General features: G+C 49.2%; 3 protein-coding genes across 3 annotated transcripts; 2 read left to right on the top strand and 1 right to left on the bottom strand.

Annotated features, from left to right (window-relative positions):
• Positions 1–538: 538 nt before the first annotated feature.
• HD556DRAFT_1530609 (uncharacterized protein) lies at positions 539–4,125 on the top strand (the record flags this gene model as incomplete). Its single annotated transcript, XM_041309460.1, has 7 exons — positions 539–1,000; positions 1,057–1,235; positions 1,289–1,597; positions 1,651–1,828; positions 2,497–2,905; positions 2,958–3,794; positions 3,851–4,125. The coding sequence occupies exons 1-7, from the start codon at positions 746–748 to the stop codon at positions 4,123–4,125; spliced, it is 2,442 nt and encodes an 813-aa protein (XP_041154666.1). The 5' UTR covers positions 539–745.
• Positions 4,126–4,296: 171 nt separating this feature from the next.
• HD556DRAFT_1448968 (uncharacterized protein) lies at positions 4,297–5,111 on the top strand (the record flags this gene model as incomplete). Its single annotated transcript, XM_041307518.1, has 3 exons — positions 4,297–4,512; positions 4,567–4,863; positions 4,911–5,111. The coding sequence occupies 3 exons, from the start codon at positions 4,297–4,299 to the stop codon at positions 5,109–5,111; spliced, it is 714 nt and encodes a 237-aa protein (XP_041154665.1).
• A 2,607-nt stretch (positions 5,112–7,718) lies between these two features.
• On the bottom strand, positions 7,719–8,428 carry HD556DRAFT_1219687 (uncharacterized protein; the record flags this gene model as incomplete). Its single annotated transcript, XM_041296768.1, has 3 exons — positions 7,719–7,955; positions 8,008–8,178; positions 8,234–8,428. Coding segments are annotated over 3 exons (603 nt in total), but the record flags the coding sequence as incomplete, so codon positions are not given.
• Positions 8,429–13,301: the final 4,873 nt, after the last annotated feature.

Raw genomic sequence — 13,301 nt, 5'->3', positions numbered from 1 at the left:
CTTGCTTGCAACATTAGTAAACAAGATGAAGATAGGTAGATGCACCCCAGTGCAAAAATCTCACAGGGTGGAAGCAAGGGCAGCAAAGGTAGGAAGACTTGGGTCAAGGTCCCACTTGCAAGCACGAGGCGACATGCCTACAGGTCCATGCCTAACTCTCCCCCAGAATCACCAACAATTCAGCCTGTTGAGGCACCACCTCCTTGGGAAGACTTTCCTGACAATACTTATGAGCAGGACCAAGGCTCCTTTGAGCCTTTGCAACTCCCAAAAACCATGGCAAGTTCATGTACAATGTTGGAGTGTCATTTAAACTATGGCTAAGCATTCAAAATACAGAGTCAAAATGACTACCTCAGGCAATGGCTGCCAAGGCAGGAATCATATCTACATCACCTCCTTGATCGAGAAGCTCCACCAGAAGACAGGAGATGCATCATCTGCGAACAGGATGGGGTGTACAAATGTCAAGATTGTCTTGGCGAGCCACTCTATTGCACGGGCTGTTGCAGGAGTCAACATCGTAGCAATCCTTTCCACTGGATCAGTCAATGGAATGGGCGATTCTTTGAGCGGAGTTGTCTCGCTCATGTGGGACTCATTATACACTTGGCCATGATGGCAAACAATGTCCGGAGGTCACTGATCGGTGAATTTGTTTGAAGAAGATGAACCTGAAGACCTGCTCGAGCCTGAAGATCTGCCATTTGTGTCCGGACCCGAGTTCCAGCCAAAGGAAAACACCATGGTCATTGTAGACAAGTCCGGAGTTCATCGCCTGGAGATTCGATGTTGTGAATGTCCGAATGCCATGAGTCCGGACATTCAAATGTTTCGACACAGATTTTTCCCTGCATCTTTCAACAGGCCAAAGACTGTGTTCACCTTCAGAGTGCTCAATGATTTTCTACTGGACAGCCTTGAATGCGGCACCTCGGCGATGAACTATTACAGCAAGCTCCGGCGAATGACCTCCAGCATGTTTCCACACCTTGTTCCGGTAATGCCTTACCCTCTTCATCTACTGGACATCATATTGACAAAGCACATTGCAAGGACCGATACAGAGAGCTCATGAGGGTCGCTCGACAGTGGAGGCAGTTGAAGACAATGAAATGGCATGGCTTTGGCCATCGTTCTGATAACCCGAGCACAGGAGAACTCGCATTATTTTGCCCGGCGTGTCCTCAGCCAGGGATTAATGTGCTGTTGTCAGAGGATGAATTGCTTGATGAGTGAGTCCTATTCTCAACCAATGTGGCCTCCATAATAATACTAGCGATCCAAGCTGGAAATACACCCGGTCATTTGTGATGGATGGAAATTTCAAAGCCGAACATCTGCATCCCATTAAGCCATTCGATGAAGTTTGGCTTTCCGATGGGCTTGGATTCATGGTAGGAAAGGACAGGTATAAAATGCATCTGGCAGAGGCTGCTGACATGGTGGAAAAATCAAGCTGCAACAACCACCGGGCAGTAAATCAAGCTAATGCTGCTCGGCACAAGCTGGAGTCCACCGGTATCGGGGGAGTTGCCTGTGCCAGACACGGTTGCTTTGTCCCTCACTCCATGGTGGATTTTCAGAAAGGCGAAAGGCAAGCCACATCCACCATTCCTCATTCACGAGTTAACCATGGGTCACTTGCAGACAAATGAACATGGACTACGCCCTTTGCGAGGCTTCCCGGCACAACATGGAAGGCATCACCAGGGCTGTCACCTTCTATGATATTAATTGTCAATACAACAAACACTTTCGGGTTCGGGTGGATCGAAGTCGATTTCTAGACATGGCACCACAACTAACCATCATTCCCGGAATTGGGTTGTGTTACAATAACATGTAACCGAGAACCCCTCCTACGGAGGTCATCATGACCTTAGCCCCTATCCCACCATATGCACCGTCTTGGAAGACTTACCGACTCAACGGAGACTCGTAGAGATGCCTAGAATGGCCTGGATGCCGTTAGATGACCTAGACCAGCCTAGGCAACATCTGGACGGACCTTGATGATCCTCGACCCGGATCATGAGGAAGCTCTGCCTCATGGTCAGAAGACAAGCCGCATGCCTCAGCATGCGCAGTTAGACTCAAAGGCATGCTACGCCTTGAGGACAGATAAGAGAGGCATGGTAAGCCTCATGTATAGATAATCGACCACATGGCATCAGATAAGATGCCCTTGTATAGACACACTTACAGCTACCTACCGAACGTAGTATTGGTCTGTGCACACGGACGACAGTATATAGAGCAGACAGAATCATGTATATTCCCTACTTGATTCTACTAGGTTTTCATCAGAACTTCCTCTGTGTGATCATCCCAATCACTCAGTCTAAGCCGCACCTTAAGGAAAGCCGACGCTACCTTAAGTGGAACCCCCGAACCTCTCATTCGAGAGAAGATCCCCGTCTCTCCAATAGCGAGCCCGCTATCAGATTAGGCAATCCGCCTAGGGAGAGCTCGAACTATCCTAGTCCGTAACAGTTGTGGCACATTCATGGCCATCAGGACAGCTGCTATGTCCGATATGCTTCTAACTTTATTGAAGGCATTGGTCGGATCGACGGAGAGATCATGGAGACGCTATGGGCACGGCTCAATCTGATTTCCCCTGCTGCTCGGGGAATGTCATCTCCCCACCGAAAGGAATGCCTTGATTATCAGATGAATGACTCCAATTTCTGCAAGATGATTCGCATGAAAAGGACTCTATGCCGGAAATACAAGCTGGCGAGGAATGGCATCTCGGAAAGTGGAAAGGCATTCGACAGACTCGATGAAGCAGCACCCTCACATTTGAAGACAGAATGGTTAGCCAGGGAGAGGATAGCTCAGTCAAGCAGATTGAATGATCCTGCGGCGATGGATGAATATGAGATCAATATAAAAAAGGGTACGTTGAGTTCCATTGTCTCCATTGAGGTCGGAATTAATATTGCACTCAGCACCAAGCAAAAAGGAGATCGAGCTTAGATTATTAGAGGAGGGTAACGCCCGCAATGCAGCACCCTCTCGCAGATCTGTGGCGACGTGGATATCAACAGGGTTAGCAATTGAAGAGGCTCAGATTGCATTGCTCATCGAGGTCCGAAGGATCGGAAGAAGATCCACTGAGACACAGAGATTAGACATTGCCCGTCAACGTGATCGGCTCCAAGGCCAGATAGATGGATTTGCTCGGTCTGCTCTAACACATCTCGGGGAGGGATTTGATGCAGATGATGAACCTGAGGACTTGAACGTAGACATTCTAGATGATCTCGATGATGACCCGGCGGATTTCACAGAGACATCTCATACATGGACAAACTCTCCCGAGCTCACTGTAATCCCGTTGCCATCAAACCTGGGTGTTGATAGATGCAGACGATGCATGGCAGAGGATCTGATTCCCCTGGAGATGTCTCTTCGTGAAGGGCAGGCCAATGATGCCCTTCACAATCTCCGCATTTACCTTTGCAACAAGGCCATCCTGTTCCGAACAACCGTTCGGCAGGCCAAATCCCAGGCCCTGAAAACTCGAGCTTGGTCCCAGGTGACGTCGGTGCAGCAGGCAGTCTCCCTCCATGCCAGCATATATACAAAGACCAGGAAGCAAATGATGAAACTTGAGCCGGGGCAAGACCAGCTTCAGAAATACAAACCCCTGCTTCGCGAGCAACTCAAAATCAGCACTGCAGTGGGCGACCCAAATGCCCGAGGTCAACGAAATGAATCTTTGGCTTGGTTTTGGTCTGTTGAAGTCGACCTCGGGGGTCCTGATCAATCGTGGAATGAGGAATGTGAGTTCCTGCTTGCATGTCATATCCCACGGTTACCTGACTGGACCCATGCCAAGTTTACCGAGTCCATTGGCTGCGGGCAAAGGCACTACGAGATCGATGGAGGGAAGAAATGATATTGGTCAAATTGGAGATGGATTGGACATGTAAGTTCTTTTTGTGGAAAGCAACCCAATGGGGCGACCACATGCAGGAATCATTGGAGAAACGCCTTCCGGGTCACGGATGCTATGCCGGAAGGCAATCGCGAATGTATTCATTGCTCGCACAGGATGCGCAGGCAGCTTTTCAAGACCTACAAAATGTGTTGATAGAGGCTGGAGATGAATGAACATTGTTTTCTCATGAAGTCCCTTTTTCCACATACATAATTGAGGCCCGGGAATTGTCCGGGTCAGCCCATGTCGGAGTTTGAATTTCGTATCCATCCATCAGTGATTCTTATCTTCACATCTTCACCATCTTTCACTTGCATTGCCAGCGCCATAGTCCTGTATTAGCCATGCCTGCAACTCCTGCATCCACTTCTGGCACTCTGAATGCCGGAAGCCATTACCGACCCCTGAAGCTGAGCCTTGGAACTATTTCCTGCACATTGGCAATGGCTGGATCGCGGGTCCGTGCATGCATCTCTCAATATCAGACGGAAGCTGCCAACAATGGTCTATCTTCTGACCGGATAAAGTATTTTAAAGCCGGGCTGCAATGGGAGATGAATGTATGTTACCACTGCCCTGATGACTTTGTTGGTCAATGCTAAAAATTTGAGCAGACTTTTGTCACACCACTCCTGCAGTACTCAGCTTCACAGAATATCGTGTCGGTTCTTCCGGTCCCTGTCGCTTATATCCTTAAGTTGTATCCCATGCTAACCTGGAACACGGTTCCGGACGACGTCTTTTCATTCCACCTCCTTTCATTTGATGATGAGGCAATTGCAGGACATCCGTCCCGGATTGTGTTTGCATATACATGTCCATGGTGGATGGGAAACACCACAATCCCGGATCAACCATGGCAGTGGGATGAAATAATGGCTTCCTGCGTCTCTCACTACCAGTATTGGGCGGTAAGATGTTAGCTGAATTGCCTTGATTGATGACTTATCTGTTCTAGCTTAATGTTGAGGATGATGCTTTGGTTCTTCCAGAGAAGTTGAGAAACACTTCGACTCCACCACTTATGGGACTGAGGTGGATTAAAGAACGCATGGAAGCATTGATGGAGGAGCAAGATGAGGGCATCAAAGCCAAGATGGCAGAGGTGAAGATGTACACTGACATGTTAGAGAAATTGAGGAAAGGCAAAGGAGTGTAGTCCCATTCAGTGTTCATTGTATACAAGATGTAAAATATTCTATGCATTCAAAAATCTTGCACCCGAGTCCCGGAAGCCCAGGTCCCGAGTCCCGAATTTCGGAGTTCGGGGTTCGGCGACCCGGAGCTCGGCAACTGTGTTGGGTGTCAGGGTATCCGGAGCATTGGAGATAGCATGTGTCAGTATTTTGCGTTTCATGGTTCATGTTTGGCTGACACATGCGATCTCCAATGCTCCGGATACCCTGACACCCAACACAGTTGCCGAGCTCCGGGTCACCGAACCCCGAACTCCGAAATTCGGGACTCGGGACTCGGGTTTCGGGACTCGGGACCTGGGTTTCGGGACTCGGGACTCGGAGCTCGTGACCTGGGACTCGACAGTGTTCTGAATACCGAGTCCCTGACGCCCGATTCTATAATCACGAAAGATTCCATAATCACGAAAGATGAACCATGAAACGCAGAATACTGACACATGCTATCTCCAATGCTCCGGATACCCTGACACCCAACACAGTTGCCGAGCTCCGGGTCACCGAGTCCCGAAGCCTGAGTCCCGAGTCCCGAATTTCGGAGTTCGGGGTTCGGTGACCCGGAGCTCGGCAACTGTGTTGGGTGTCAGGGTATGCGGAGCATTGGAGATAGCATGTGTCAGTATTTTGCATTTCATGGTTCATGTTTGGCTGACACATGCGATCTCCAATGTTCCGGATACCCTGACACCCAACACAGTTGCCGAGCTCCGGGTTGCCGAACCCCGAACTCCGAAATTCGGGACTCGGGACCTGGGTTTCGGGACTCGGGACTCGGAGCTCGTGACCTGGGACTCGACAGTGTTCTAAATACCGAGTCCCTGACGCCCGATTCTATAATCACGAAAGATTCCATAATCACGAAAGATGAACCATGAAACACAGAATACTGACACATGCTATCTCCAATGCTCCGGATACCCTGACACCCAACACAGTTGCCGAGCTCCGGGTCACCGAACCCCGAACTCCGAAATTCGGGACTCGGGACTCAGGCTTCGGGACTCGGTGACCCGGAGCTCGGCAACTGTGTTGGGTGTCAGGGTATCCGGAGCATTGGAGATAGCATGTGTCAGTATTCTGCGTTTCATGGTTCATCTTTCGTGATTATGGAATCTTTCGTGATTATAGAATCGGGCGTCAGGGACTCGGTATTTAGAACACTGTCGAGTCCCAGGTCACGAGCTCCGAGTCCCGAGTCCCGAAACCCAGGTCCCGAGTCCCGAATTTCGGAGTTCGGGGTTCGGCAACCCGGAGCTCGGCAACTGTGTTGGGTGTCAGGGTATCCGGAACATTGGAGATCGCATGTGTCAGCCAAACATGAACCATGAAATGCAAAATACTGACACATGCTATCTCCAATGCTCCGCATACCCTGACACCCAACACAGTTGCCGAGCTCCGGGTCGCCGAACCCCGAACTCCGAAATTCGGGACTCGGGACTCAGGCTTCGGGACTCGGTGACCCGGAGCTCGGCAACTGTGTTGGGTGTCAGGGTATCCGGAGCATTGGAGATAGCATGTGTCAGTATTCTGCGTTTCATGGTTCATCTTTCGTGATTATGGAATCTTTCGTGATTATAGAATCGGGCGTCAGGGACTCGGTATTTAGAACACTGTCGAGTCCCAGGTCACGAGCTCCGAGTCCCGAGTCCCGAAACCCAGGTCCCGAGTCCCGAATTTCGGAGTTCGGGGTTCGGCAACCCGGAGCTCGGCAACTGTGTTGGGTGTCAGGGTATCCGGAACATTGGAGATAGCATGTGTCAGCCAAACATGAACCATGAAATGCAAAATACTGACACATGCTATCTCCAATGCTCCGCATACCCTGACACCCAACACAGTTGCCGAGCTCCGGGTCGCCGAACCCCGAACTCCGAAATTCGGGACTCGGGACCTGGGCTTCCGGGACTCGGTATTCAGAACAGTGTCGAGTCCCGAGTTCACAATGTCGGGGTTCAGGGTTTTGTCAAATGTGTACGGCAATAACAAATGTTAATTTGAGCATATTGATACATCTTCCCCCAGTCTCAAATATCAAGTGCTGAGGTCCGGGTGTCGGGACTCAGTACCCCGGCACTCGGGACTCCCATATGTCAAGTCCCGAGTTCCGATTATCGAATACCGAGGCTCGCATCCAAATTATTCAGTCCCATATATCACTTCGCAAATGCTCACAATTGAGTATTGAGGTCCAGATAACTATTGGTACATGGTATTCATTTGTTGGAATGTATATAGGTCACAATGCATGCTCTTTGTTTGATCTTTCACACACTGTATGGACCATCCACACTAGCCCATCCACATGATGGAACACCAGCGTAAATGTGAACAGAATCCCTCATATACCATGCCCAAGCAATCCGATCCCCTTCCACATCATAAACTCCATGTCTCACAATCCTTCCGGAAAACGCAATCATACAGCCGGAATTGTACTTGAACTCCAGCTGAAGGCTTGGCATTGTCATCCGAGCATTAGAATAGTTCCCCACGGTGGTGAGAATGTCGAAGCATTCAGCAATGGACAAATGGTCTCGATGATTTGGGGTTTCCCGATTGGAAATGATGGAGAGGGTGTTAAACACCGATGCCCAGTACTGCAGGGCCTCCGGCATCTGTGGCAGATCCTTGCTTACTGCTATATGTCCTAGGTTTGACAAGGTTCGCAACCCTGCCCAGTACTGCTCAGGATGCATGACTCTGAGTGCCGCGGACGCGATGGCTGCTGGCCTTGAAATGGCTTTGAGGATATTCTCGCAGGAAGGTCCCTTCAATGATGCAGATACCTCCGGATCGGACACATTCTTTGGGATTGGTGAGTATGACTGCCGGAATCACCATCTCATCAGATCCTACCTCGTGTCCCTGTTGAAACCATGCCGGAGATAAATTGATGCATCCGGGAGTTGCCCCAACATCTTCCGAGCCCCGGTTGAACCACTTTTGATTAGTTCGCCAATTGCCATCAGCCCTTACACTTTTTTCGAGGCTTGGAGCGAGCAAATTGGTGGCTTCCCTGATTTCCTTCTGTAGGTTCCATTTGATATTCAATATCCATTGAGTAACAATGTATATTACACACCTGGGTGGTGTCGGTCAGGGCGTCTGGGAGGTACCATGCGATGATGGCACCGGATGCATCGAGAATTGTGGCAGGTTCGTCGACCAACCTTTTGCCTTCATGGCCAGGAGGACACCTCTCAAGCAACCTAGCCTCTCTCTGTTCATTATGCCCGGTGTCCTTCGGGGAGATCAATTTGCTATATCTTGCAATATCCACCTGCATCTGAACTGTCATGCAGGAATTTGAATGATAAAATGAATTTTCCGAATCTGCAGGAAGACCCACTGGGATTTTTATATGCCTTTATGAGTACATCAGCCAAGCGATCGCACGCCATCACCAGATCAGTGTCTAGGTTGGGGGAAGGTATGACTGGGCCTCCTCCAGTCTTCTCTGCCTTGAATTTCTGTTCGGTATATTCCCCTGCTTCATAAGTCACAGTCAGGGCCCAAGTGCGCCAGATGTTTATACTATCAGGAGTGGAAGGGGAAGAACCGTTCATGCTGGATGTTAATCTTGGGAAATCAGACACTGAATGCTGAATGTCCGGACTTTGGTGTTAAAGGGGGTGGAGATAGAGAGGATCAGATAAGGGAGCCTGAGATAATTTTGGCTGTCAAAGATGTATTATTATCCATTGCTCAATGAAATACTACCTGATTGGAAGTGTGCTGGTCATCAGATATTCATTTGTCGACTCCCGGGTCCCGGAACTCGGAAGTCGGTACGGTTGACCCAAATTTGGGTGGTCGGAACTTGGCTTCTTGTAGGGAAACACAAGCCTCGCACCCCGGATTCCAAATTCTGCAAGACAACCTGTGCACCATCAAAGGCCATGTCAGGAGATCACCTGCTGCTCCGGGAACTCGGTAACTTTGATTTATTACCTCCTCTGAGTACGGTTGACTCACATTTTGGTGGTCGGAACTTGGCTTCTCGTAGGGCAACACAAGCTTCGCACCCCGGATTCCACATTCTGCAAGACAACCTACGCACCATCAAAGGCCATGTCAAGAGAGCACCTGCTGCTCTCTTCAGAAACATCTCAACTTTGGTTGGCCATTTAACACGGAAAGTATTAACTAAATTATGTGTTGAGTTCCGGGTCCCGGAACTCGGAACTCGGAGCTCGGTACAGTTGACTCAAATTCTGGTGGTCGGAACTTGGCTTCTCGTAGGGCAACACAAGCTTCGCACCCCGGATTCCACATTCTGCAAGACAACCTGTGCACCATCAAAGGCCATGTCAGGAGATCACCTGCTGCTCCGGGAACTTGGTAACTTTGATTTATTACCTCCTCTGATTTGGTTGATGTACAACTACCTCAGCTCCATCATGTCTACAATTATGATACACATGGGCCCACCCATCTATATTTTATACCACCCTCGGCCCACCCGTCTAATACAACATCCCATACAACACCCTCGGCCCACCCGTCTAATACAATATTTTATAATACCCTCGGCCCACCCGTCTAATTTAATATGTGTCTGGGCCCACCCGTGAATGTGATAACAAGTACCTACCCATCTATCTCATACACATCTACCTTAATACACCCATCTGCATAATATCCAACTACCTCGGCCCACCCGTCTACCTAATATTCATGTACATCGGCCCACTCATCTACTCTATATATTCCCTGCATGGGCCCACCCGTCTCCATCGGGAATAATTTGCCTCCCGGCCCATCCGTCATAGTCGAGGATATTTTTATCATGGGCCCATGGTCCGCTGGCCCGTATCATACGGGATATTATGCATGTCCGTTCCCTCGTATTATACGGAGATAGGTCACTGTAATATGTGAAGCGGCAGCTCTATTCCTGTCCTGCCCCTGCTCCAAAGTGTCCTCATCTGGATGTCGACAATGAGCTGGAGGAGGCGTGCGCCAAAACCACGTGGCTTCACGCTGAAAACGCCTCGCTTCATGCTCGCAATGATAAGTACCGCGTTGCTTTGACCGATATGTGTCAACATTCCCGCATCCAAGAGTCCGAGTTGCTTCATATGAGCAACCGGCTGTACATTCTTGCGCACAATTGGGGGTCGTGGGAGAAGGAGCTTAGCGAGATGCTTGAGGAATAGATTAGGACCTTTTAGAATACTTTAGTTTCATATCCTGGCTTGTTGGCGCTGTAGAGACTCACACCTCTCAATGCCGGACATACGGCCCTATGAACCACATATTCCTTACATATTCCAGCTCTTATCAAAAGGATCAGTCATACGTGCTCCCGCGCGCGCGCCCTACGTACACGCCTCATTCGCGCGCTTCCGCGTGTGTCCGTGCGCCTCCCCTTAGGTCTTCTCGCGCCTACCCGTCTGTCTGTCCGTCCTATGTCCTCACTGATTTACTGGTGCGTTATTCTTATCTCTTTCACTGAATTGACGTGCACTCGGTCCGATCCCCGCACTTACATACAGAAAGTCTATCTTAGACCTTAGATTATATTTAGAGTTGATATGGTTACTCGGTTTGGTACCGCGCTCGGAAGCGCCACATAGCGCTATCTCCCTTCTTAAATAGAGTGTTAAGACCATGCACAAAGGGTAGGACTGATTCTGAGGGGCTTGGCTTCAGCTCGTGCGCTGCGCCCCTTACCCAAGTATGTGCCTTTAATTTCAGAATGATGTCCGAAGAAAGTCCAAGGACGTCCGAAGGACATCCGAAGCGCGGGAAAGTTTGGAAGGACTTTCCGGACGAGTGCAAGTAACTTCCGGACGAGTGCGGGAAAGTTCTGGAGGAACTTCCGGAAATTACGATGAGGTTTCGTCCTGATACGGATACGTGTAATGGCTACTTAGGACAAGTCCTAAGTAGAAGCAAACAGAGGAAAGGCTGCAAGGACAAAGTCCGAAGCAGAATAGGTCCGGAGGACCGCGGGAAAGTTTCGGACGAACGTCCGGAAACTTCGGAGGATCGGATGAGCGGATAAGCGGAGCTCTGGCCTAGGGAATTTCTCCCTAGGCCCGAGATGGATATTGACTAAGTCGATAGACTAGAACTGATGTGAGGACTTAGAGTGAGATCTAGTGCGAGGACTAATATGATATTCAGACTGAGGAACTACAGGACATATACAAGAGTTTATATACTAAGGAAATAACGGAAAGATCAGTAAGCAAGCGTCCGAGGCTATGTATGAAGCATAAGCAAAGTTATCAAGCGCAAGTTGGAAATGAAGCATAGGTTAACAGATCAGTAAGCGTACCGGTAGTAAGTATAACCGAGATACCGAGGACAAGGAATACCGAATAGAGGAATAGGCTGTGTCAACGTTATATGCACAGGAAATGAATTAGGAAGCTTATCGTATATCGGATCGGACCGGACCGGATGTCCGGACAAGAAGCGTGGATATACGGGATATGATATTAGGGCAATAGGACAAAGGATGAATGATGCAGGCTAGCTGCGGAGGTATGGAGGTGTGATGTACGGAGGTAAAGGGATCTGGACATGGATGCGCGGATGTGGATGTGCAGAGGTGCAGGGATCCGGATGGGTAGAGGACTGGAGACATGGATAGGGCGTCCGAAGGTCCGGATGAGGCGTGGGAATATTGTCGGATGTAGGTCCGGAATACGGGATATGACATAGAGGGAAGTTTTTTTTACTTTGGTTACTACTTTTCCCCCCGTTTATCTCAGTATACTGCAAGTTGTATAGTGCACCTTAGTACTTGAAATCAGATTATACTCTCTATCTGCTACAGCTTGCACCTCCTCTATACTTGAAACTACATCCCTTATTGCTCATAAGTGCGCTTCCGCATATGCGCGTGCCCCTCGCATCACGCGCGCCTTCGTGCGTGTTATCTTCTCGCGCCTACCAGCGCCCGTCTAGTTGACAGAGTTTCCCTCCACCTTATTTGTGAGGAACTTCTCTCAGTAGCTGTCCTTTGGGTCGAGTCATATTCTCGTATCCAGGTCTTGCTGTAGAGCCCCCTTCTTTTAGTGTGTTCACCCACAGTCAAGATTCCTCACCTTCAGCGCCAATGCGCCCTGTACTATAATGTCTGCGGTAGTCCTGGCGCCTGGTGCGCCTATAGATAGTTTTTGTTGCGTCCGGTCTGATATCCATGTCCTATTCCATTTCCATGCCTGATTCGATCCGCCGGCCTGATTAAGTAAGGGAAAATAATAGTAAGCACGGGAAATAATATAAAGTCATAAGGAAAATACGGCGGTCACGCAGGCTGCGCGCTTGGCTTATCTTCATCGGGCATCCTTTCGCGTCTATTCTTTCGTTATTCCCTGTGCGTCGCTTGATATTAGGTGCTGTCGGCGAATAGTCTATGAGTAAAAATGGGTGCGGCGCGGCTGCGCACGTTCGAAATAGAAGTCTATGGGGTGGTTATGCGCGCGCTTCTATAATAACTTATCTTTGTAATATGTACTTGACGGTCTATTGTCGGCTGATCGGCTGTATAGTGTAGAGTCTGTTGGATGTATGTTCAATGCAATGCGCGTGTTATGAGACATGACAAAGTGAGAAACTGAGGTCACTGGTCGAAACCCGGGGTGAAACAGAGAGAATAGAAATCTATGATATGTTTTTGCGGTTGTTTTGTTTTATATATTGTTTTTGTTCTTTTTGATAAGTGAAGCGGTGGGCAGATATGCACGGTGAGGATGTCAGATGATATGCGGAAAATGGATGAGTGCTAAGCATCAAGCATGCGCTCGGGTTTGTCTTCGTCGGGTTCATCAATATCTTCGTCGGCTAAATGATCAAGAGTCTCGTCATCTTTACCAGTGACACTAGTCACCATGATGCGCTCGTTACTGCATGGAAAATAAGGGATGACGTGGAACGCTGCATAGCGCAATTTAGAGATAGCGCCGTCCAACTCGGCCAGCAGATATGAGCCTCCTTTCATGCGGCGCACTATTACCATTGGTCCCAAGTATCGCAGCTTTGTCTTCTTGCTTAACTCGTATTCCACCTTCGAGTTGTGCACCAGCACTAAAGTGCCGGGCGCATGGTCGTAATCGCGGATTGTTGTGCGAAAGCGCTTCTCAAAGTCACGAACAGACGCGTAACGCGCCTTCATTACCTTGTCTCTGATAGTG

Source organism: Suillus plorans (assembly GCF_016647745.1).
Source record: "Suillus plorans strain S12 chromosome Unknown HD556scaffold_81, whole genome shotgun sequence".
NCBI lineage: Eukaryota > Fungi > Basidiomycota > Agaricomycetes > Boletales > Suillaceae > Suillus > Suillus plorans.
The sequence above is the reverse complement of the archived record's forward strand: the minus strand, read 5'-3'. Positions and strand labels throughout refer to the sequence as shown.